A 25,710-nucleotide genomic window follows, 5' to 3' on the forward strand; every position below is an offset into this window, starting at 1 on the left:
AGGGGGATGGGCGGTCAGTGAGGGGGATGGGCGGTCAGCGCGGGGAAGGGGGAGGGGGTGGTCAGTGCAGGGGGACAGGCAGTCAGTGAGGGGGACGGGCGGTCAGTGAGGGGGACGGGCGGTCAGTGAGGGGGATGGGCGGTCAGTGAGGGGGATGGGCGGTCAGCGCAGGGAAGGGGGAGGGGGTGGTCAGTGCAGGGGGACGGGGCAGTCAGTGAGGGGGATGGGCGGTCAGTGAGGGGGACGGGCGGTCAGCGCGGGGAAGGGGGAGGGGGTGGTCAGTGCAGGGGGACGGGCGGTCAGTGAGGGGGACGGGCGGTCAGTGAGGGGGACGGGCGGTCAGCGCAGGGAAGGGGGAGGGGGTGGTCAGCGTGGGGAAGGGGGAGGGGGTGGTCAGTGCAGGGGGACGGGCAGTCAGTGAGGGGGACGGGCGGCCAGTGAGGGGGAGGGGCGGTCAGTGAGGGGGATGAGCGGTCAGTGAGGGGCATGGGCGGTCAGTGAGGGGGACGGGCGGTCAGTGAGGGGGATGGGCGGTCAGTGAGGGGGACGGGCGGTCAGTGAGGGGGATGGGCGGTCAGCACGGGGAAGGGGGAGGGGGTGGTCAGTGAGGGGGACGGGTGGTCAGTGAGGGGGATGGGCGGTCAGCGCGGGGAAGGGGGAGGGGGTGGTCAGTGAGGGGGATGGGTGGTCAGTGAGGGGGATGGGCGGTCAGCGCGGGGAAGGGGGAGGGGGTGGTCAGTGCAGGGGGACAGGCAGTCAGTGAGGGGGACGGGCGGTCAGTGAGGGGGACGGGCGGTCAGCGCAGGGAAGGGGGAGGGGGTGGTCAGTGCAGGGGGACGGGCAGTCAGTGAGGGGGACGGGCGGCCAGTGAGGGGGAGGGGCGGTCAGTGAGGGGGATGAGCGGTCAGTGAGGGGCATGGGCGGTCAGTGAGGGGGACGGGCGGTCAGTGAGGGGGATGGGCGGTCAGCGCGGGGAAGAGGGACGGGTGGTCGGTGCAGGAAGCAGGAGGCTGCAGTTTTAATTCCTCAGATTTTTCGGAGTTCTCTGGTGTCCAGAGCAGTGAAGTAAATGAGAACACAGCGAGCGGTGTCAGGGTGGGAAAGGTTTGCTGAGCTGCGTCTTCCCCCACACCCGGAACACACCCTCACCGACGGGTCCCCGTCCTGGGGGCTGGGCCCTTGGAAGGGGCCCCTTCCCCGTCCTGGCCGGAGGGCTCCTCGTCGCCCAGCACAGGGGCTCCACAGGCGGCCGCCAACGGTCCCCGCCCACGGAGACCATCGCTCCACAGTTCGCAGCCGCCCAGCGTCCACTGGCTGGGCCCTGACACATCCTGAATCTAGAAACGGAGCCTCACACGACGCGGTCCCTGGGACCCTCCCGTCTGTCTCTTCCGTTTGTTCTACTGTCCAGCCAGGGCCCCCTCGACCCTCCCCCGACAGAAGCTGTTCTGAGAGCCGGCCGGGCTGCGCGGGGGGAGGCAGCGTCCACAGACACCCCTCAAGACCCAGGGTTCCCAAGGAGGGAGTCGGGGGCTGTGCCAGGATGGCCCGGAGCGACAAAGGCGTTGTGGGGAGCCCCTCGGCCAGCGCCAGATGGCCGGGCCCCTGTTCGGACAAGCACGTGGAGGAGAGAGGGAGGCCGCGGGCGCCGTGGCAACCCAGGGCTCGTCCTCAATGGGAGGCCGCTCCTGAGACACCCCCCTCCCACTGCACGGGACGGCGTCTGCCCGTCTGCCCGGAGGGGACGCCGAGTGCCCCTACTGCTGGCAGACGCTCAGCGGCTTCTGGAGGTCGGGGCTCCCAACCACGAAAGGGGAAGACACGGAGCCTCTTCTCAGAAAAAGGCAAACCTGCACACATTTTAAGTACATTTTCAGGGATTTGTGTTCCTCCCTGAAGCCCAAACAGGACCCCAGGACGGAAACCTGGCCCCATTCCCGGTAAAAGACAAGGCCACACAGAGCCTCGGACAGACCGTCTCCTGCGGCAAGGACGTGGTTTTGCTAGGGAAAGCCGTCACGGCCTGCGGAGCGACAACCTCCAGCACCTGAGTGTGGCCAGCGAGCCACCGTTCACCTCCGAGTGGGACAGCGTGGGCGTCGGCGCATGTGTCCCCCCAGGTTTCCGTGCTACCGTGAGCCTCTGTGGCTCTCAGGGTGGGCTCCGCAGAGGGGCCACATGGACGAAAGGCCAGCTCTGCAGTCGGCGGCCTCAAGTTAGCCGCAGCGACTGCCTCACAGACCTGCCGTCCAGGCCGGGGCTACCGCTTCCCCCGCTGCTGGACCCCACGACGGGGGTGGGGGGACACCGCAGGCCGGGCCATGGGACACCCCTCGGTCAGCTGGGCTGGGCCCCCCTGCCTCTTGGGGCTGGCCGCACTCCAGCTTTGCTGCCTGACTTCACGGGAGTCTTCCCAGGTGTCCTCACCCCCGAATAAGAGCCCCCACTGGGCTGGAAAGATGAAACAACAGGCTAGTAAGGTTGCCCCGTGCAGAGAGCCAACGGGGGGATCCAAGCAGAGTAAATCTGGATGCGACCCCAAAGTGAGGCAGAGCCCCCCACGCACCCCAGACGGACACGCACAGGCAAAGACCCCGCTCGTCCACGCAGCTCCCCTCACCCACAGCCAGGCCTGAGGGTGTCACCCGGCCCTCCCCCAGCCACCTGCTGCCCTTGCGCTAGGGCACCCCTGGGTCACCCTCACCACGGCCCACACAGCCCTCCCACACACACCTCCTGGGGCTTCTCCGCATGCTGCAGGGTCGGCCAAGTCTGTGTCCTGAGGACGACTCCTGACACCGTGCGGACTCCCAGACTCATGACATCACCCCGATGCCCTCTCCCGGCCCCTGTGGCACAGGCTGAGGGCTCTGGGCATCTGCCCCCAGGGCCGCCTCCACCGCGTCAGTCCTGCAAGCTCCAGCTGGCCCCACCCTCAGCCCCGAACCCCACCTTGAGTGCGGGTTGTGCACAACCTTGTGGTCCAGCCGTCGCTCCCACAGTTCATCTCGCCTGCCCAAGACTCCCTTGTCCTGTGTGTTTTGGCAAATCTGCTTCCGTGTTTCAAGGATGACCTTCTGTCACTCCTTGACCGAGCACATGCAACCATTCAGCACCTGCCGGCTGGGTGCCCGCCACTGCCAGGCAACCCAACACTTACAAGGCCATGGGGGAGCCAGGCGTCCCACCATGACTTGGAGCCGGGGCACTGGAGGAAGTGACATGGTGGGACACGAGGGGCCCAGGGCAGGGGTCCTGGCAGGGGAGGAAGCACTTGCCAAGGCCTGGTTGGAGCTTGCCAAAGCCAGGCCGAGCTCTGGGGCTGGGGGTGCTGTGGCCCACCTGCTTTCTGCCCCAAGTCTCAGTGGGTGGAGCTTCTCAGGAAGGGTGGGGGTCAACACGGCTCCACCTACTCAACTGGCCTTCCCCCTGCAGAGCAGAACCTGCTTTAGGGCTTCCCATGGCCTTCTGGACAGCCCACATCATCACCCCAGCTTCCTGGACCTCTCAGCCCGGCACAGAGTGGGCCCAGCTGACCCCATGAGGACCCCATGCTAACTACCCTCCACTGACCATCATGCCAGCCCCATGCTGACCCTGTGACAGCCCATGCTGACCCATGCCGACCCCATGACAACCCACGCTGACCCATGATGACCATGTGATGACCCACGCTGACCCATGACAATCCGTGCTGACCCCAGGCCTACCCTGTGTGACCCTATGGTGACCCATGCTGACCCCATTCTGACCCCAGGTCCACCCCATGCTGACCCTGTGACGACCCATGCTGGCCCCATGCTGACCCCGTGCTGACCCTGTGATGACCCACGTTGACCCCACGATGACACCATGCCAACCCCATGCAACCTTGTGACGACCCACACTGACCCCATCCTGACCCCGTGGTGACCTTATGACAACCCATGCTAACCCCATGCAGACCCTGTGATGCCCCATACACCCCATGCTGACCCCCTGATGACCCATGCTGACCCATGCCAACCCCGTGACAACCTATGCTGACCCTATGCCGACTCTGTGATGACCCATGCGACCCCGTGCCGACCTTGTGACGACCACGCTGACCCTATGCTGACTCTGTGATGACCCATGCGACCCCGTGCCGACCCTGCGACGACCCACACTGACCCCATGCTGACCCCCCGCCCCCACTCACCAGCGTGTGCCGCTTCATGTGCTCACGCCGCGTGAACTTCTTGCCGCAGATCTCGCAGGGGTAGGGCCGCTCCCCGGTGTGAGAGCGCATGTGCCGCTTGAGGATGCACTGGTGCATGGCCGAGAAGCTGCAGTAGGGACACTTGAACTTCTTTCTGATCACCGTGAACTCGTTCACTGAAAGACAGCAGACCCGCGAACTCAGTGAGCCGCCGCCCCCGCCAAGCCCGCCCGGACGCCCCCATGAGGCCCACACGTCCCACCAAAGGTTGGAGGCCGCCGCTTCCAGCGCTGCCGGCCACAGGGCCGTGAGCGTCCGAGACCCCGTGAGCGCCTCACACGCTGTCGGAACGGAGAATGACAGTGTGACGACATGTGAAGCCGGAGTCCGGGCCCCAGCCTGCAGCTCCGCTAAAGCCCACGGGCCACTGGGGGCCAGGAGCCACTGGGCAGAGCTGGCCCCTCCAGGCACCGGCAGGCCAGAGGCACTTTTAATGTCCGGAGGGAAGGTGCCGTCTAAGCAGCTGGGGGCACAGCCGAGGGAGAGGCTCGGGTCAGCCCCCAATGTGCAGCAGGACCGCTGAGTGGCCTCTGTCCCGGGTGTGACTCCTCTTGCCCGTTCTGCCTGCATTTCAGGAAGCGATGCCACGGGCCCCAGAGGGGTCATCCTGTGACCTGCTCAAGTGCACGGCAGCAGCCGCATCCCACACCAGGACGTGGCCACACCTTCAGAGGCACCTTGCCTCACACGCCAGGGCATCTCCTGGTGGGGATCACGGGGTCTGGGGTCCCATGCATCAGACCCACTGTGCAGCGCCCCACCAAGCACGGGGCAGCTTATCCTGAGTGGTGTCCTCGGCGATGGGCACACCCAGACACCACAGTTAGCCCCTCTGGAACACGCAGAGCCTCCACCCAGTAACCCCATTAACCTTGAGGACTGGAAGCAATCGTCCCAGACTTCACCAGGGTCGCTGAGAGTGGCCAGGGCCTGGGATCTCACTTCTTGGCACACAAGGAGCCCGGTGGTGGACACTTGTCCAGATGCATTTCCCCAGGGCCCTCACGCTCTACAGCCCGGACGGCACCTGGCCGGCTGGACATGGCACCAGCACCCCAAACACAGGCCAAAGGTCCCCACAGTCACAAACACTGGCCAAGGCCAATGGCAGGCTGCTAGAATGAACCCCAGGAGGGGTGCAAACACCATCAGCCTGGTGGTCGTCCACTGGGTCCTCCGAACCCTACCAAATGTCCAAGTGTGGCAGGCCCTGGCCACAGTCACCACTGCCCCAGGAGGTGCCCAGGCAGCAGATAAGAAAACAAATGCCCCAGAGTGACACAGCCCAAGACAGCGGGACCCAGCGAAGCTAAGGTGACTCAGAGCCTGGGTCCCTCTTGCAGGAGGGAAGCAGCCAGCCTACTGGAAGGATGACCACCTGTCCCCACAACCGTGGGCCGCCCACCATGCCACCCAGTAGCAGGGGCCCTCCCTGCCATCTCCGTGAGCCATGCCCACGGCCCCGAGGCCCATTCTGCTGTTCAGGCCCAGCCATGGGCATGTCAGCACGGAAACGACAGGTGCAGAGTGGCAGGAACCACACTGGCTCCTGGGCTCCCTGTGCCGAGCTGGCCCTCACCGCTGCACCTCTGCCCCTAACACACGCCTGCTTCAGTGTGTGGAAACGCTGTGTTGCTCTCTCTGCTTTATGCTCAACGTGAGGCTCGAACTCACAACCCTGAGATCAAGAGTCGCACACTTCACGACTGAGCCAGCTGGACGCCCCAGAGAGCAGTCTCCAACTGTTTTTTTAAAGTATTTCTTGGGGCACCTGGGTGGCTCAGTGGGTTAAGCCTCTGCCTTCGGCTCAGGTCATGATCCCAGGGTCCTGGGATCGAGCCCCGCATCGGGCTCTCTGCTCGGCGGGGAGCCTGCTTCCTCCTCTCTCTCTCTCTCTCTCTGCCTGCTTGTGGTCTCTGTCAAATTAAAAAAAAAATAATAATAATAATCTAAAATAAATAAATAAATAAATAATTTCTTGCATGAACCCTTAAAGGGCATCTAAACATGCAAGCAACCCGGATTTCTTTTGTTCCCACGGGCAGTGGTGCGAGCCTGTCCTACCGTGTGCCTAGAGCTCCAGGCCCTGGTGGGGGTCGGTCCGCCCAGCGCAGCCTTCCGGGGTGACCTCTAGGCATCCTCGGGCTCCCCACGGCCCCAGCACTGGGCTGCGTGGACTCGATCACAGCTCACAGCCGATACCACTGCCTGGAGCCTGGCCGCCCGCTCGCCCCGCGGTCTCCGTGCCCGTAAGAGGGACGCTGCATCCCCCCATCACCTCTCTCGGAAATCTGTCCTGGCCAAGGCAGTAGAGCATTTGCTCCCAATCAGAAGTTCTGTCCATGCGTTTGCTGGCACAGGGGCGCGTGTGCGTGCGTGCGGCGGGAGCCGGGGGCGGGACGGACACCGCAGCCGTGCCTCGGGGAAGACAGCAAAACCAGGAGGCTGCAGGGAGCACAGAAGGCACGTGGCAGCCCGCGTGCACCCCGCGTCCCAGCCACGAGGACCACCTCAGCTGACAGCTCAGCGTCTGACCTCGACTCTCCTCTCTACGCACAAACAGGTTCTAGATCGCAGACTGGAACGGTGACATACAGTCACGCAGGCCACTATTCCGCTAACACGCGGTGGCCGGCTGTCCACGCCACCATTTCAGCGGCGGCCCGCACGGGTCTGGGGCCCTCGCTGACCCAGCGGAGACCTTCCTGCCGGACGCCCACGCGGCGCCCGCCGCCCGGCCCCCGCGCACGAGTCCGTGAGCTCCCCGACGGGCGCGCCTTGCCTCCTGCACGCACAGCCTGAGAAGAGGCACGGGCCGAGCTGCCGCCGCCTGTCCCCGCGCGGCCGTCCTGTCTGCTGCCCTCGGCCGAGGTGCAGGGAAGCCGTGCGGGTGTGCCGGACATCGGTGCCCGCTGTCACCGTACGCGCTCTGCCAGCCTGGCCTCCAGGCTGGAGGAGAGAGCTGCAGGAGTTTCTGGGGTGTCCGTGCAGCCAGAAGGGAGCTGCCCTTCCTAAGGGAGGGCCTCGAGCCAGGGGGAGCTCAGGCTGCGGCCCCCGGAGCAGGGCTCCTGCACCCCCACAGCGGGACCGAGTCAGGGAAGCCTCGCAGCCCGCACACTGGATGCAGCCGGGCCGGCCCGCAGACCAGGCTTGCGGGGTCGTCCCCTCGGCTCTGCGCCTTCGGTCCTCCCCAGGGGTTCTCCAAGGCACCGTGATCCCACTTTTCATCTTACACCAAATAAAGCAAAGGCACCACCCACTCTGGGATGGAGAGAAGAGGAAGTGAACTCTTGCCTCATTTTATTAAAGCAACCTTTTCTGAGAGTATTTGTTCATGGCCTCTGTTCTGCTTCTATAAACACGCAAGTTAAAATGCCCTATTATGTATTCTAGTCTTCTGTATTTAGCAACTTGGACTTACACGTGAAAAAGAATTGATTTCTGTGCAGAAGTGCTGCATTTTTTTCCCTAGAAAAACAACGGAGAATGCACAGGCGTGAGTGTGGCTGTTTGTTAGGGACCCTCCCTGGCTGGGAAGAGCCTGCGCGGGGCTCCAGGCACTAAAAACACACACTTTCTGAAGCAAAGATGACGATGTTGGCTTTTTCTTATTATGTTCGTTCCTGCCTCCACCAGAACACCAGGAACGGGGCAGTCGAAGGCACCACAGAGCTACCCATCCGTAGCCGGGGAGCCAGAGTCTGGGACCCAGGTGTCGCAGGGCTGTGCCCCCTCCCGAGGCTCCAGGGAGGGTCCTTCCTGCCCCTTCCAGCTCCTGAGGGTCCAGGAGTGCTGGACTTGTGGCCACATCTTCCCATCTCCGCCTCCTTCATGTGGCTTCTCCATGTCTGGGTCCCTCCTCTTCTGTCTCTTATAAGGACACTTGTCATTGGATTTAGGTCCAACTTGGATATTCCAAGATGTAGTTCTACCTGCAAAGATCCTTCTATCCACATAGGGTCACATCCACAGGTTCCGGGGATTAGGACGTGGACGCAGCTGTGGCCTGGGGGACACCATTCCACCACCTCCGGGAACGAACAGCACCGTGAGCAGTAAGGGAATGTTCCTTGGCTGTCGTGATCGAAACAACTTCTTCTTGGAAAGAACCTAACACTTCCAGAACCTGTGACTTACAGTCTCTGTGTGTTCGGAAAACTTGCCACAGCACACGGTTTTCTTCTCATAAACGCTGAGAGAGCCTGAGAAGGTCAACAGTGACAGCGTCACTGAAATGATGGAAAAGCACAAATCCATCCAACCCAAGCAGACGCTCACGGCCGCTCTGTCCAAACCAGAAGCCCTCCCTGAGACCGAGCGCTCCGGCGTGCACAGGAAGCTTATGACCAAGAAGCAGGTTCCGATGCTGCAGTGGACTCTGCAGAGCAAGGAGCCCGGTGACACCTGATCCAGTGTTGCAGAAATGCATCTGTAGGAAGCCTGCTGGGCCGCCGCCGCCTGTCCTTGGCCCCCGCCCCCGCCCCCACCCCTTGCAGCCCCGCAGGAGGGTCGGACGCGCCGGATAAGCGAACACTCCAGAACCATTTCATGATCACCTCAAAGCCTCCAGGGAACCGCTGGCGATGCAGACGGCTGCACGAGGCGGCTTCTCCAGAAGGGCACACGGGTCTTCCCTCACGACCATCGCATGTTCACTCGGCTTCTGACTGTAATTTCCAAACACTGCACTTCAAGTGCATTTCAGAAACAGGTCCAAACAGGAACCCCACTTTGTTTTTCCAATAATAAGTTTATTAACTTATAAGCGGCCAATTATTTTGTCTTAGAACATAGCGAAGCTCTAATGTGTCCAAACTACTTTTGAAAGATTTTCTAACCCTACAGGAAGTGCATACAGCTGACTTACGCACGCCAGACATCCGCTTTGGGACCCCGCATTTGCGGGAGCACACACTCAGGTTCAGCCTTATTCACTAGCAGAGTCCGTGAAAGCCACTGCGCGGCTGTCTGGAGCAGTGGCTTGCTCCCGCTTGCTGCTGTGCTGCATTCCATGGTACAACACCAACCCCCCCACCCCGCCGCGGGCGCCGAGGGGCACCCAACCTCACGGACCATGGGACTCAGATGGCTCCCAGACACGTCTTCTGCTGAACAGGCTCTCATTGCTCTTGGGCATACACCTAAGAGCGGACCGTCTGGGCCACAGGGAACTTGCACGTTCCGTTTCGGCAGATGGGGCCAGGCAGTGTTTCACGTGGCCGCATCAGTCTGCGTCCCCTCCAGCAGCACACGAGCATCCCAGGGGCTGTGTCTTTGCAGAGGCCTGGCTCGGGCAGTCTGTGGGTCTCTGTCCTCCGGCCTGACGCGCACCGCGAGGCTGTTGTCTCCATGTGCCACCCACGGAAGGCACCACGCCCACTGGGCACGAGCTCGCTCAGGTCTCTTCCTTGATAACTAAGCTGCCTCTTTCTTAGATGTCTTTAAAGTTTTATGTATTCTGAGTATGAATCTTTTGTCAGATACATTTATGCAAACATGTTCTCCAGCCTCTGGTCCTTTTACTCTCTGAACAGCATCTTTAGTGGAAAAATTCGTGATTTTCGCCATGTCCACTTAGACAAGTGCTTTTTATGAGCTTCTTGCAAACCACCGTGATCATGAAGCGATTGTCCTTGGTCGTCTCTCTGAAACCATACACTTTCTGATGCATCCCAAATTAATCTTTGTGCTTGGGGTGAGTTGGAAGTCAAGATTCGTTTTTCTCAACATCCGGAGCACTCAGGATCACGTACTGAAAAGACTGTCCGGCCTCGGGGCACGGCCGAGGCACCTCCGCCCAGGCCAGGGGTCAGACCGTGTGGTCTGTGCGGACTGTGCCTGCGGTCGCTCCCTGGTGGTTCCACCACTCGGTGGACAGCCTCTTCCGTCATCCTCATCCGGGCTGCCTGTGACAGCCACGCCTTTCATCCAGATGCTTGCACATTGGGGCCCTGGGACCGCCCCTTGCAGGGTTGGCCATTTCCAAGAGAACTGTGTGCCTTTCACAGGCACCCACTATCACGTCGCCTTACTCACCCCAGCGCCAGACAACCCCGGGTGGTCCCTGCGCCTTGGAGCGCTAAGCCACCCTAAGCCTGCTTGCTCTGGACTAGCCGAGTGGTCCCTTTGGTCCCGAGGAGGCCATAGTCAGTCCCAAGGGCTCCCGGGGGAGCCCTACGTGCTGTCTTACACCCCCTTCAGCTCCCAGTCCGACAGTGTTTTAAGGAATTGGCCCATTTCCCCCAGCTTGTCAAATGCGTTGATCTAAATTGTTCACAGTCTTTTCTTATTCTTGCTCTGATGCCTGTAGGGCCTCAGGGGCGATCTCTACTTCACACCTTCTATGCAGAATCGGCACCGTCTTCTGTTCGTGCTGCTCACGCCTGACAGGGACTTGTGACTGTCACTGACCTGCACGGCTGCCTTCCCTGTTCTACCGCGTCTGCCTCCGCTTCGCGGACGTGTCCTCTTGCGTGCACTCCCGCTTACTCTGGGTTTAATTCGCTCTCCCTTTTCTCATTCCTTGACCCAAAATTAGACTACGTGCAGCTCCGGGCACAAGGCCCCCGGCCCGTTTCACCTGCGTCCTGCGGGTCCCGATGGGCCTCTCGTCACACCACTCAGTGCGAGTATCCCGCCATCTCCGCTGTGACTTCTCGGACTCGAGCATTCCTTAAAAGTATGTTGTTTGATTTCCAAGCGTTTGGGGATATTCCAGTATCTTTTTGCTGCTGATCTGTAAAGAATGATGTCAGCGGGCTCAGAGAAGACGCGGACTCCACCGAGACCCGTCTGCCCCGTGAGCGCGTCACCAGCACCTGTCACCTGCACCGGAGATTCCACGTTTCGGATTACTCACGTTGTGACAGGTCAGCACCTGCTGAACAAAGGTGGGAAACGTCCACGCAGAGTAGCAAGTTGAATCCAGGGATCTAGGAAGAGAGTGGCCCGATGTGACCGGATGGAGTCACTACAGAAACGTGGGGCTCAGTTAATATCTGGAAGCCGCTCACACCATCTCTGTCCTCAGTTACTCGTCCGCCGGCCCATCAATTACGGAGGAAATGGGTCCAAAGTCTCCCACTGGGACGTGAATTCATCTTTCTCCTTTGACTGCGGCCGACTTTCCCATCGCACATTTTAAAATTAGGCACGCACATTTAGGCCTGTTCCATCTCCCCCAGAACTGACCCCTTTACCATTACATGAGGTCCCTTGAGTCGTAATTCTTCAGTTTACATTAATGTTAAGATTAAAGACTTTCTGTAGGGGCTTCCTTGGTTTACCTTTTTTTTTTTTTTTTAAACTTTTTATTCATTTGAGAGAGAGAGCATGACCAGGGGCTGGGGAGGCAGAGGGAGAAGCAGATCCCCGCTGAGCAGGGAGCCTGGCGCGGGGCTCAGGCTGGATGCCAGGACCCCGGGGCCATGACCTGGGCCGAAGGCAGACACTTCACCCACTGAGCCGCCCAGCCGTCCTTCCTTGGCTTCTCTTACTATCTTTTTGCTTTAACACTTTCTGGGTCCTTATCTGTGAATGGCATCACCTACAAACAGTGAACTTTTTCCACCCCAAATTTTTCCATCTTTTTATTGCAGTGTTCAATCAACGCAGCCATGTGAAATCTACCATCTACGGTCCTTTACGGCTCCCTGCGGGCCTTATCTCTAATGAGTCTTTTTCTCTTCGTAAGCCTCTGAGTTGTGCTTTACTGTTTCGGCCGTTAGGCACACGACTTCACAAGGATGCCGGGAGCCTTCAGCAGTCAAGCTCATCCGTCCCAGACCCCTTGTGCTGCCACCATCTTGTGTGACACTCTGATTTCTGTTAAAAACCCCACAAGATCCTCGTTTCAGCGATCGAGATGCGTCCCATCACACGCACGCATGGCCACTCTTGCGGTCGCTCGAGGGCTGGCGAGGGCTGGCTTCCGCGCTTGGTGGCAGGGTGGGGGGCGCGTGTGGACGACAGTGTCTCCACTCAGCCCCTCTGTGAACAACCCCGTGGCAGGTGTGCAGGCGGTGGCCTCCCTGGCCCTCTGATCAAGACCGTCCTCAGCCTGGCTCCCGGCGAAGCAGCGTCGGTCCTCGCTGGCTGCTTTTAAGACTTCCTTCTGTCACTGGTTTCCAGTAGTTTGACAGTCCTGTCCACAGACACCGTTTTCTGTCTGGCACTCATTCTGCTCCAAGTCCCCGGAGCTTCTTGAACCTGTCGGCTGGTGACTTCCCTCGGCTCCGGCAAACGAACTGTTCTCTTTGGATATTGTCCTGCCCCGTTTCTGCCTTTCTCCGTTGAAAATCCAATTACATACGTGTTACACACGTTCACCCTGTATCGTGTCTCTTTGCTTTTTCCCCATTCTTTTGTTTTCTTACTCTTTTAAAAAAATATTTTATTAAAAAATATTCTATTTACTTATTTGACAGAGAGCGCGAGCAGCAGAGGGAGAAGCAGACTCCCCACCAAGCTGGGCGCCGGATGCAGGACCTGATTCCGGGACTCCGGAGTCATGACCTCAGCTGAAGGCAGATGCTTACGGACCGAAGCACCCAGGTGTCCCCTCTTTCGTTTCTTTCCCTACAAGCTTCAGCGTGGACCTTCCCCAAGCTTCCAGTTCACGAACCCTGTCGTAGGTCGTGTCCGGACTGCTATTCGACTATGCAATGAATTCTTGATTTCAGACATTTTATTTTCATTTCCAGAATGTCCCGACCATGTCAGTACGGAGTGTCTTCCCGTCTGCTTTTGCAGCTGGGACTTACGTCAGCGCACTCTGCTTCCGTGAGGCGCAGACTGCGGCCAGGCCAGCGGGGCACTTCCTGGGCTGCCCCTCTTCCTCCGTCTCACTGTTGCTGTCTCTCCTGCTGAGCAGACGGTCTTGGGAGGACTAACCTTCGCCCTGTAGGGCTCCGTGTGCGCTGCTGTCGGGACTGCTCTAATCTGGTTTTGGTCTCACTCTGAGGAAGAGGCTTTCACATCAAGGTGTGACCCCTCCAGAGTCTCCCCTGAAAGCCAAGGTGCCTCCCATGTTCTGTTGGGTTTTTTCCTTTTTTAACTTTTATTTACTTACATAACCTCTACACCAAACGTGGGGCTGCAACTCATGACCCCAAGAGGAACAGTCGCACACTCCTCTGACCGGGGTGACTGGTGGCACCCCTGGGCTGTCTCCATTGTCTCTGTGATCCTCCCTGGGCTTGCATGGTGCCTCCTGTGTCCCAGGGCCACACCACTGTGCATATCTGCTCAGCTCCCGAGAGGCAGTCCTGTTGCACGGGGATTCTGGGTGGGGCTCAGTGTAAGGCTCAGAAGCTGAGAGAGCTCGTATGCAGACGTGGGGACTCTGTCTCCGTGGCTTCTTGCTTTTTGGGATTTGCTCCTCCGGTCCCAGTTAGCTTGGGTGCCCTGAGGACACCCTCCGTCTCCTGGCCACAGAGCTCCCTGCTCCAGTGTTTGGGAACCAGGCCAGAAACAAATCTGAGCGGAAAGCACAGCCCTTCAAGTCCCACCTGTGCCGGTCAGTCTCCAGGGTGTGTGCGCGCGTCGGCCAGATGCTCAAACAGATTTTGCCTGGAGAGTAAGCGCAGTACAAGCTGTCGCAGCTGAGACTAGAAGTTCACCGAGTTTTCTTCAAGTGTTTTCTTTAAAATAAATCAATGCCTTTGCCCTAGCACTGGAGTTCTGTGCAGAAGGCCAAGACCGATAAGAAGCAACACCAGATTATAGATTTCAAGTTTGGGGTTTGTTTCTGGAGGCAAGAGCTGCTAAACACGACACAGCGTGGGGCTTGCACTCACGGCCCCAGGATCAAGAGTCGTGTGCTCCACCAACGGAGCCAGCCGGGTGCCCCCGAGAGCCTGTATTTTAAATGCAACCTAACTCAGTCAAGTAGTAGCCCTCGGTGGGCGGCGGTCTCCACGCCTAGCCACGGCGCGACCCTGGCATCTCTCCTCTCCACCGCGTGAACGTGGCAGGGACGCCCAGCTGTGCCGCACTGTGCCGGCAAGCACGCCCAGGTGAGAAGCTTTCACTGCTGAAGTTCTCTGTGTTTAGAGCAACTGATGTTACCTATTGATAAGTCTTTCTAAAAAACTCTTTGGAATCAATCATGAACCACGTTTCAGTGAGAAATTCAACGAAATGTAACAGCTAAAGTGTGCACGCGCACCTCAGAGAACCCCACGGCCGATGGCTGCGCAGCACGACGGGCACAAGGCTGGACGCCAGGACAGTCAGACGGCTTTCCCTTCTAAAACGGGTCTTGTGCCCTGACCACCGGACTGTCTACTATAACTGACTTCCTCATTTTTTCTTTTTACAAACTTCTTTCTTTCAGGTACTAAGGAACCCGTCTGAAATGTCTTAATTGTTTCAACATTTTAAAGATTTTTTAAAATGATTTTATTTATTTATTAGACAGAGAGAGAGAACAAAACAGGCAGAGAAGCAGGCAGAGGGGGAGCGGGAACAGGCTCCCCGCTGAGCAGAGAGCCCGATGCGGGGCTCGACCCCAGGACCCTGAGATGATCATGACCCGAGCCGAAGGCAGAGGCTTAACCCACTGAGCCACCCAGGCGCCCCCAATTTTTTTTTTTTATTTATAAGTATCTCCATAGCCAAAGTGGGGCTTGAACTCACAACCCTGCCATCAAGAATGCCCCCACCGAGTGAGCCAGCAGGTGCCACAACTGTCTTACAAGTTTAACAAAAACCTTTCAGTACGACAGCACAGACAGACACTCCCCCGTGCAGGTGCCCCTGTGAGCCGCTGGTCCACGCTGTCCACCCCAAGGACAAGTCAGCTGAGCAAATAAAAGGAAAACAGCCGCCACAGAGCCTCCGTGTCCCCACCCAGTGGACTCGGAATGTAGACGTCTACACAGGCCACTTCTGCCACAGGGTGTCCACACTTCGCCATAACCTGCCTGGGACCTCCCAGCTCGAAGACCCATCAGGACAGTAGCCAGTAGACGGGGACTTCCATAAAGGCATGAGGCACTGATCTCTGGGAAGGGTCACCTGCCTGGTCACCTTGACTTCGACTGGTCCTTTACCACTTTGACAACAAGTCTCTCAGCCTCTGGAAACCTGGCTCTTTCTTAGTGAAGGAAGTGGGCCCAGCAGGAGCAGCTGAGGCTCCTCCCAGACCCCGCCCAGCCACAGCCACGGTGGCGACGCGGACTGGAGGGGTTGGTGGGGGCGCTGCCTGTTTCCTTCCCGGGAAACCGCGTGCTGCTCGAGACCTGGCAGCTTCTGCGTCCTGGACCGCCGCCCCCCAACGACGACCACCTGCTCCGTGTACAGAGGCAGATGCGGAACCCAAGGCGTCCAGCGTCGGTGGACAAGAGCAAACACAAGGAGGTCCTTCCGAAAAGAAGCGTCGTTTCAGCAGCTCTGCTCCGGGGCCGTCTCCTTGGAGAGATGCTGGGCGACACGTGCACCGAGAACACCGTGGCTAGGCTTCGTCTTGGGTATTTCCAGACCTCATGGGGGGCAGAGCCCCTTGGTTCCTTTCTTGAGGGAGGGAGCCTGCTCTTCTGCCCCCATAGCTGGCAATCCTACACGACCCCAGTGACCCCAAGCCCTCGCTGGGAGGCTGGAGACACCTGCGCCGCCGGCCCCACCCGAAAGGCCTCCACTCCGCTGCCGGTGGCGGAGCCAGAAGTCTCAGCTTCAAAGCCTCACATGGACGCCTGGTCCGAACCCCTGCAGCTGCCCCCGTCCTGATGTGGTTTCGCCGTCACCCAGTGGCCACCCACCCCGAACACCAGGCCTGGCCGCAGAGAGGCGCGTGGGAACGTCTGCTCCACGCAGAATGGGGTCCAGTCAAGTCTGTCCAGCCTCAATGCTATCCTATGCAGAGGCACCGGGGTCCACAGGGTGCTTCTCTCGTGGCTTCTTAGATGACTTCATGAAAAGGCTGTTGGAGCTCGGGGTGAGCCCAGCAGGCCTGGGGGGTGGGGCACTGGCCATGCGGGGAGATGGAAGGCCCGGGCATCCGGGCAGGCGCGCGGCCCCCACACAGACCCTCCCGGGCGACAGTCGGGGCCGACTCCAGAGGAGTCCTCGCTGCCGAGCCCAGGGCTCCAGGCGTCAAGGGCATCGATCTCGAACCAGAGAGACAAGTCACAGGTGCTCGGGTGTGAGGACAGCACCTCGTGCCAGGCCCCGCCTGTCGCCACGAGGGCATCTGGAAGGAAGGCTCCCACGGATTCTCAACGGACAGACGCTCAAAGGGAAAGTCCTCTTCGTTCACGGAACGCAGCGGCCCCACAAACCACCTTGCCGGGGAAGAGGAATCCTTTACTTAATTCCAAACCCGAAACACGTGGTTAGGCTCTTCTTAACGATTTCTTCTTCTTCAGGGAGACAAAGGAAACTAACAGGCCTTTTCTCTATAAACAACCCCTCTGCCCCAGGGAACAGAGGACAGCTTGTTCTGTGTGGCCTTCCTGGGGTCCCAGAGCCCTCCGAGTCCGTGCTGGTCACGCAAACACCCAGCCCCGCCTGCAAAGCCGCCTCAGGACCAGTGAGCACTGCTGACTTTAACCGCTGCCGTCGGAGCCGAATGTCTTTCCACGAGGGGCAGACGTTCCTCAAGAACCCTCCTCCTTCGGTGGAAAAGGGCACTTGTGTTTAACTTTGTTCAAACACGTGTTTCTACTCCACAAGCATGGAGACTGGGAAGCACAGCAGCGGTGAGGACGGACGGCAGGTGCGCCGCGGTCGCACGGCTGTCATCCGAAGACAGCACCACGCTACCTGTCGCCGATGCTACATATTCACAGGGGACACCTGTGTCCACACGTGGGCGGCTTCAGTCTACATGACCAGAGTCACTACTGCAGAGCTGGACGTGCCTCGCCCGGTGGAGCTGAGCCAGCAGGACAGAGTGGAACAGCGGCTTCCAGCACAGAAACTCCTTACCAGCCTCTGAGCACGGCCCGGGACACGCGGACACGCCAGGGATGCATCGGGCAGGCGTGCGGAGTTCAGGGCACACACGTGCCACATGAGCAGCCGACCCGGGACACCGGGGCACGTGGCGGCCCCCTCCCATCTTACCTGGGCTGGGGGGGGCGGTGCTGTCCTGGGACCGGTCTGGCCATTCACCAGAGCGGGCATCCCGGGCTCTGAGTGGAGGGCGGAGGGGCCCGAGGGAGGGGCTTCTGCTCTGCCATCAGCATCCCCCCAGGAGGACTGGGGCTGGTGCCAGGCCCTGGGAACACAAGAAACGAGTCTCAGCGCGTGAGCGCACGCCACTGGCGGGCTTGCCCCCAAGTTCCAGAAGTGGCCGTGTGGTCTTGCTGTTGCGCGGAGCACTCCGGGTCTGTCTGGGCGTCTATCAGCTCAGCAGCCCCGACAGCAGGGTCTCTGCACGCGGCTTGCTTGGGGTGGGGATCTCTCTCCCAGAAGCGAAATGATTACGACAGAGGGTCGCACCCCAGGAAGTCGGACACGCGGGCAGAACATGGGCACACGCACGCCCGCGGCCCGGAGAAGCGATCTTCTGGAAAACACTCCAAGGTGTGTTGCGCTGGCCGTCTACCTAGAAGCTAGTGGCATTGTCCAAAATTCCAGCGTCGATCCAGAATCAAGGACAGGTCCTTGGCTCCTGTTTCACACCCGGTGAGGACTTCTCTCTAAGCCACACCCAGGACAGAAACCAGCTCGGCAGTTTCCCGCAAAGTGCTCCTGGGCATCTGGGCAGCCCGTGGGTACAAGGGTCGGAAAGGGACGGCACAGCACGGTGGCAGCCCCTGGTCCCGTGCAGGGAGCTCCCACTGCTGCTCCCCGGACCTTCCCGGTGTCCCTCCCTGGAGCAGCAGGAGGGAACTTGGCCCATCCTTCCACTCAGACGGCTCAGCACCAGCTCTGACTCGGAGGGGGAGACCCCAGGCTCTTTCTCAGAAGCTGCGTCTACCGGTCAAGCGGCGACAACCACCAGGGACGACGCTTCTCAGGTCGGAGTCACCTCGGCTGTTGGAAGGACGTGGCAGCTCTACGGGACACTCGTCCCCCCGGGCCCGCGGCGAGCCAGCCTCCTTCCCTCCAGCGGTTCCAGGAAATCAAGTAGCAACCCGCGTGCGCCAGACGTTCTGCCGGTCCGAGAAGGCGACGCCGGAGTCCAGGCCCCCCAGACCCCGGCTCGCTCGCAAATACAACTTGTAACCCAGAACCGCGCCTCAGCCAGTCAGCGTTTCTCATAGTTTCTAGTCCGTAAACGGTGACTCTGAACAGGCAGGGGCTCGCCTACCACTGAACACGTAACGGAGGAAAGAGAATCGAGTTCGGCTCACACAGAAAGCAGGCAAGCTTCTTTAACCAGGTAAAGGCCACAGGTCTAGAAAGAAACCATCTGCTGAAGCCACCAGCCAAGCCCCTGTGATCAGACCCCGAGACCTTCCCTAGAAGGTTCCACACTGTCCCGAGAGGTGGGTCCTGGCAGCTCGTCACAGGTCCAGCACTGCCTGCATATTTAAGGGTCCCCTGACTTTGGGGAGCCTGGGTGGCTCCGTGGGTTAAAGCCTCTGCCTTCGGTTCGGGTCGTGATCTCAGGGTCCCGGGATCGAGCCCCATGTCAGACTCTCCACTCAGCGGGGAGCCTGCTTCCATCCTCTCTGCTTGCCTCTCTGCCTACGTGTGATCTCTGTCAAATGAATAAATAAAATCTTTAAAAAAAAAAAGGGGTCCCCTGACCTTAAACACCTGGAACCGTCGTCCCGTTCTTGTGCAGAACCGCCGCGAGCAGACCATGTTTGTGGCCCACAGCGCACACCTCTTAGGAAGACCAGACAGAATCGCCAGGGGCCTTGGGGGCCCCAAAAAACGCCCCCTGGGCCGGGGCTGCTGTCCATTAAACATCACACCTGCCCCACGTTTCTCTGATGACGAGCCCATGCCTGCTGAGATGTGGACCCAACATCCAGCATTAACAACCAGCTCAAGGCACCTGAAGCTGGAGGACCAAGTCCAGCTCCCTGGCACTGCCCACCCTCACCCCCGGGGTCTAGGGGCGCCCGACAGCACCGCACAGGCCCCACCTCCTTCCCAAGCCACCTGCGGAGGGAGCACAGAGGCCCCTGTGCCTGCCTGAGCAGAGGGCCGGCCCCCTGCTATTGGAGCCTGGGGCGTCCGCACTCGGTGGGACGCTCGGTGGCCTTGGTGACCTTGCCGGCTTGCTCTCAGCGCCTCTTCAGGTGTGCGGTGGAGCACCCCCACCACACGCACACCGGGTCTCCTGTCCGTGGGCCGGCAATGCTAGTCGCTGCGCAGGGTGCCTGGGGGGCTTGGGCAAGCCGGCGGTGGAGCAGGAGAACGAGGGGCCCCGTCCCAAAAAAGCGGGTGAGCCCTCGGTGGGCAGCGAGGGCAGAAACATGTGACCACGTCGCCAGAGCCAGTCCCTGCCACACCGTGCTCAGGGGACACTTGCTCCTGCAGACGAGGGCGCACCCGGAAACCAGCAGCGGTGGCGGAGAGGCGACCGACACGGGCTTCTGCCCGTCCTGACACTTCGCCACGAGCGCTTAGAGAAACTGCACCTGTAAACAGGCAGCATGGGGCAGACAGACAGATGGACAGCACACGAAGTTGCCTCGGCTCCCTCGCGCAATCTTGCGACACGTAGCGGTGGCTCGGGCCACACAGCTAATCCTGGTGCCCTCTGCAGGGACACACGTCTCAAAACCAGGTGCCCAGAAAGGCTGCCACAGCCACGTTTCAACCATAGCCTCTGTCTGCTGACTCTGCCAGGCTGCCGCCAGGGACGGGGGCTAGCCACGACGCAGGCTGACCACAACGTTTGGGGAAAGAAAGTTTTCATCCGGGTATCTTCATTCCTCATTTTAGTATATACCTGGAAAGAGACAGACTTTACTCAGGATGTCAGAAAATAGTATTTAAAATAACCCATTTTCTCACCAAGTTCTCCGGGCCCTCTGCCTCCTGTAGGTTCTCACCCAAAAAATGGGGGAAGTTAGAATATTAAAAGCAAGGAGATTAAGGGGTGCCTGGGTGGCTCAGTCATTAAGCGTCTGCCTTTGGCTCAGGTCATGATTCTGGGGTCCTAGGATTGAGCCCCGCACCAGGCTCCCTACTAGGCCAGACACCTGCTTCTCTCTCTCCCTCTGCCTCTCCCCTGCTTGTGTTACCTCTCGTGCTGTCTCTGTCTGTCAAATAAATAAATAAAATCTTGAGGAAAAAAAAAAAGCAAGGAGATTAAAACACAACAGAAATAACAAAATACCAAAACCCACCAAGTGACTTCATGAAGAATTAGTCACAGACGCCCTAAAAATAAAGAGGAGAAGGCTCTCTCCGCTCCCTCCAAACTGGGAAGAGTCCGGCGACCACACACATCCGCAGCACGCCCGGGACAGGCGCTGGGGCTCAGCCCCAAGCCGAGATGTATTCATCGTGCCCGGTGACCCGCATGCGAGGAGGGAGCTCCCGGACAAAAGCCCGTCCAGGAGAGCTGTGCCCAGGGACTTTACTGAGGTGTGGGGCCTGCCAGGGGGCCTGGGGAGGGCCAGGGCCCAGACAGAGCGGTCCAGCGAGGGGGCCCGGGGTCCAGACTGGGTCTGGCATGGTTCCCAGCACAGACGTACCACAGGCTTTTTGCACCAGCCCACACGGAAGGCAAAGGCCAGCAGACCAGAAGACGAGTGAAAAGCATTGAAAATCACCCTTCAGGGGCGCCTGGGTGGCTCAAGTGGGTTAAGCTTCTGCCTTCGGCTCAGGTCATGATCCCAGGGTCCTGGGATCGAGCCCCGCATCAGGCTCTCTCTGCTCGGCGGGGAGCCTGCTTCCTCCTCTCTCTCTGCCTGCCTCTCTGCCTACTTGTGATCTCTGTCAGATAAATAAATAAAATATTTAAAAAAAAAAAAAAAAGAAAGAAAGAAAAGAAGATCACCCTTCATCCCAAAGTCACCCCTGACGGCAGAGGTGGGCACCGGTCTATCCTGCAGCCCGTGACGCATGGCGCTCCCACGTGCGTTCGGCGTGTTATGGGGGACTGAACAAGCGAGCCCCCACCTCTTCGCACAGCCCCAAATTCCCAGTGGCATCCACAGGGCACCCCCCAGGAGAACACAGAAGCTGCCCACCGGCCCCCCAGAGCCCCGGGTTCGCAGCAACCCAGCAGCCCCGGCCAGCTGGTGGCACAAGCTCCGTGGCAGCGGGGGGGGGGGGGGGGGGGCGGGACCAGCACCTGGGGACATGTGTTCAAGGGTTCACAGACACCAGCTTGTCCTAAACCCCCAACAGCTGCGGGATGCATTGTTCAACGTGGCCCCAACATGTCTCTGAAGGCCCGAGCCGGACAGCCCGTCCTCGAGGTGCTCCGCGTGGGGCCTGACTTCACAGCCGAGCCCTGGGAACTGCGCACGGCGTCCGGGCTGCTCGGGCCGCGGCCGGGCTCTTGAGGACGTGCGGGAAATGAAGGAACAGAAGCCCTGGTCCCACCCGTGTCTTTACTAGCCACGAGCGAACCGCGTCCCTCCGACACTGAAATTTAGGGGCTCTCAGTGCGTGTGGAAATACAATTGCAAGAACACTGGCGGCAGCGTCTTTAATCAGAGCGAGATGAAAGCAGAGAAGCCGGTCCAAGGCTGCAGCACGGGAGCCTCGCTTCCTCCAGTGGGGTCAGGGCACCACCGCGGCCACAGCGGCTGCCGCGTCCGCACGCTCGCACCCGCGGGGCCCTGGCGCCTCGCTCCCTCCCGCCCGCGGTGAGCAGCCCGCGAACGGCGCGCGTCTCCGCGGACGGCGGTCCGGGCGCCAGCGGACGGGATCTCCAGGGCGTCCGGCCTGCGCTCAGCTGGGGCCCTCCACTGCCCTTGTGTGTCGTGGGGGCGGAAAGCCGGGGCGGGGGGCGCTGGGCGGCTGCTCGTACCTCTGGCCGCTTCGCAGTCAGTCATGGGCTCCCGCAAACCGGGGCTGGCCGGGAGCCAGGCGAGACGTGCACCGTGCGACTGCGGGAGACGCGGGCTGGAGGCGGCAGGAGCCCCTGCAGACAAAGCAAGGACGCGCCCCTCGCTCCCGCCGCGGAGGGGACGGGCATGGAGGCGGGCGAGGGCCAGCAGAGGGAGCCCGCGCCTGTCCCTTCGCAGGGAGGCCTGTCCCTCCTCCCGACTCTCGGGCTCTGCATGCCTGAGCTCCACAAGGTTTCCGGTTCAGATGCCTGATGCGGGGCGAGGCCTGGAGCACTCACTGTCAGCCGCACTCAGCCATCAGCCACCATGAACCACCTGCCACCTCCACCCCTTCCGGCTCCCCACAGACACGCCCCGCCCCCACCCCCGCTGCTCCCGCTGCTCCCAAGGCACTTACGGGACAGGGAGTGGGTGCCTTTGGGCAGGTAGTCCAGCAGCAGGGAGCTGTCGTCCCCGAGCACGTCGGCCTTGAGGGACAGCAGGCTGCTCTTGCTCATGAGAGCTGCTCGCAGGTTGGCGACCGCGGTGGCCTGGTGCAGGGCTTCCTCCTTCTCCGGGGTCAGGGGCGGGCCCAGGTAGCTGGCTTCTCCTCCCAGGAGACCCTCGTCCACGTGGCCAAAGAGCTCAGCCCTCTCCCCGCGGCTGTCAGCGCCACTGGCTTCGGTGACCGTCAAGTCTGCATCTGCGGGAGCAGGGGTGGGGGAAGCAGCAGGTCATTCTCGGACCCTCCATGGGGAAACCTCATCTAGCAGCAGCCAAGGTGACGGACCTCCTGACCACCCGGTGCCCGTCCTGCCCGCCATCGTGCCTTCCCTGACCCGGGATGGCTTCCGGTGGGGGCTCCACTCAGCACGATGGGGGCGCCCTCCCCCCAGGAGGACGAGGACCCGCTCGGATCTCTGCTCTGGGCTGAGAGCCAGAGGCACAGCGCCTGTGGGTCTTCCATCCCTCGAAGAAGGCTGACTCAGAATGGATCAATGACCAAAGAGAGGCGCTAACCCTACAAACTCTTAGAAAGTCTGCGCGCTCAGCTTGGGCAGCGGGTTCTCAGACAGGACGCCCAAACCACCGGCCGCACAAGAGACAAGCTTGGTGGAAAGGAAACACGTCTCTGCCTCAAAGGCCCGCTCAAGACGCGGAGAAGAAGACAAGGCTCCTGGCTGGCTCCGTAGGGCCGCGGGGGACACGAGACCTCAGGATCCTGAGCTCAGCACTGGGCGTGGCGCTCACTTACAATGACAAGAAGGGGACACCTGGGGGGCTCAGGTGTTAAGTGTCTGCCTTTGGCTCAGGTCATGATCTCAAGGTCCTGGGATCGAGCCCTGCATCGGGGTCGCTGCTCGGTGGGGAGCCTGCTTCTCCCCCTCCTTCTGCTTGGGTTCCCTCTCTCGCTGTGTCTCTGTGTCAAATAAATAAATAAAATCTTTAAAAAAAAATGAAGGAGAGAGGAGGAAGGAAGGGGGGAGGGGAGGGGGGGGAGTGCGGAGGAGGGAGAGAGAGAGAGAAGACAGCCCATAGGACATCCTCAAACCACATCTGATATGAAATCCTGGCCGGAATACACAAAGAACACTCACAACTCACTAAGAAGGAAAATAACCTGCTTTAAAACGGGCAAGGACCTGAGCAGATACTCAGGCAGAGAAGACACAGAAATGACCGGTGAGCAATGTCCGACACCATCGGCCGTCAGGTGAGCAATGTCCGACACCATCGGCCGTCAGGGACAAGCTCCTCGAACCCGTGAGAGGCCGCTTCCCACCCACCAGCGTGGCCAGAATCCATCAGACCAGGCAGACGCTCACAAGGGCGTCTTGTGGCGTCCTGATAAGGACGTAAAGGCGCTGAAACCTCCTCTACTCTACTGTTGGTAGAACGTCTAGGGGTGCAGCTGCGGGGGACAGAGTGACGCGTCCTCCAGAAACCAGACACAGTGACCACCAGCCCCCTCAGAGGCGTTCGTGCCCAAGAATGGCGAACACACGGCATATTCACACCAGAAAGAGGAACAACCCTGATGTCGGGGGACAGCAAGTGAGCGGGGTGGTCTGTCCTCGCCGGGGACTCTCGCTCAGCGTGGGAAGGAGTGAGAGTGGACTTGCTACCACGTGGACGGAACCCAAGGGCCAGGCAGCTCCTGCAAAGGCTGCTCACCCTTCTTATGAATTCCACAGCAGCGTCCCGGACAGACGTCCAGGCAACCCTGTGCCTCCCTCACACAAACCCCCCTTCGAATCCGAGTCCCGGCAAGGCTGCCCTAATCGCCGGGCCAAGCCTCGTGAGTGCGGGAGGTTCCGTCCAGGAGGCCGCCTGTCCGAGCCTCTCCTATGTTTACAGAAGTAGCCAACCCCACGTCTGAAGAATGGGCCGAGTTCCAAACACTCACTTGTGCGTCAGACGCGCACATGTGCTCACTTACATACATACGTGTGCACAGGCCAGCACGGCCACTCGCGGCACACACCACTTGCACACACATGTGCACGCAGGCCGTGCTTCCTCTGGATGGGAAGACCCTGGCCCTGAGAGAAAGGGCCACCGCGTGAGAGCGGTCACACGTGTGTGTGGCAGCCAGAAAAGACCACAGGCCAGGCACGGGGGCAAGGGCAAGGCGCTCGGGCTCACCCGCCGATGCGGACCTCCATGTGGTACACGAGGCAAACAGAGTTAGCAATACCCATGTCTAACTGTCAACATAAACATACAGGCTTCACCCTGGAGGTGATTATGGTGTTTTTTCTCACGTCCTGTGATACATTAGGACGTGATTTCTCACATCCTAAATGATACATCATAACACTTGAAAATTTAGCTCACAATCTTTGGTTGAAAAGCAGAAAAGAGATTATAATTAAAATAAGGAAAATTTTGTAAACGCTCAAACTAGTCAGGCCGTGTTAGCGGCAAAGCGGGGTGCGAGCAGATTTGGGACAGGAAAGACTCTGTTCCGGCCATGTGAGCGCCAGGGTCTGGGGGACGACATGTCATGGAGGGAGGCCGCCAGGGGGTCAGAGGAAGGCGGGGGGGCGCTGACCTCACAACCAGAGTGTCCTGGGGGCACACCATTTTTCACGTTTCCCCAAATCTCCACTCTTCACGATTCCTTAAAGTGCCACGAGGTGTATTTGAAAACGTCTGCATGGAAGTCACAGCCCGACCCTGACCCTGCTCAGCCTTGTCCGCCAAACAGCTGTGCAAAGAACACACGGAAGCTTTTGGAGAGTGTGCGCTGCGGGGGCACACGTCCCCGCCCCCACCAGGTGCTTCCAGGCCAGATGAGACCCAAATGGGGCATAACCCAATTCAGAAAGATGCAGTGCGCATCTCACCCGACATCGACTTTCTCACTTTACGTGTGTAGAACGTGTTCTCTGTGTCTAAGATGCCATGTTTCTTTATCGAAGTTCAAAGCAAGTTTCCTCACTTTCTTAACCATCAAAAAGCTTCCACATCATTCCATAAATCCTCCTTCGTTGAAATATATGTACATACAATTGAATAAATAGATAAATGAATCGACCGCCTTGCTAACTATGT

General features: G+C 59.8%; 1 protein-coding gene across 4 annotated transcripts in view; it reads right to left on the minus strand.

Annotated features, from left to right (window-relative positions):
• ZBTB46 (zinc finger and BTB domain containing 46) overlaps positions 1 to 25,710 on the minus strand; it is a 63,314-nt gene that overhangs the window by 4,018 nt on the left and 33,586 nt on the right. Inside the window, exons 3-5 of one of the 4 annotated variants that reach the window (XR_014315827.1) lie at positions 22,571 to 22,855; positions 17,306 to 17,459; positions 4,181 to 4,356 (exon numbers count right to left, since the gene is read on the minus strand). Coding sequence is in view for 3 of the 4 variants with exons in the window: in XM_082746459.1 (XP_082602585.1) it covers positions 3,379 to 3,429; positions 4,181 to 4,356; positions 22,571 to 22,855 (512 nt within the window). In the remaining variant the exon portion in view is untranslated. Of the gene's footprint in view, positions 1 to 2,978; positions 3,430 to 4,180; positions 4,357 to 11,104; positions 11,211 to 17,305; positions 17,460 to 22,570; positions 22,856 to 25,710 lie in introns of those variants that run through there. The other 3 variants (XM_082746459.1, XM_082746460.1, XM_082746458.1) reach the window with 3 other exon arrangements.

The sequence above is a fragment of the Mustela nivalis genome (assembly GCF_964662115.1).
Source record: "Mustela nivalis genome assembly, chromosome: 8".
Lineage (NCBI taxonomy): Eukaryota > Metazoa > Chordata > Mammalia > Carnivora > Mustelidae > Mustela > Mustela nivalis.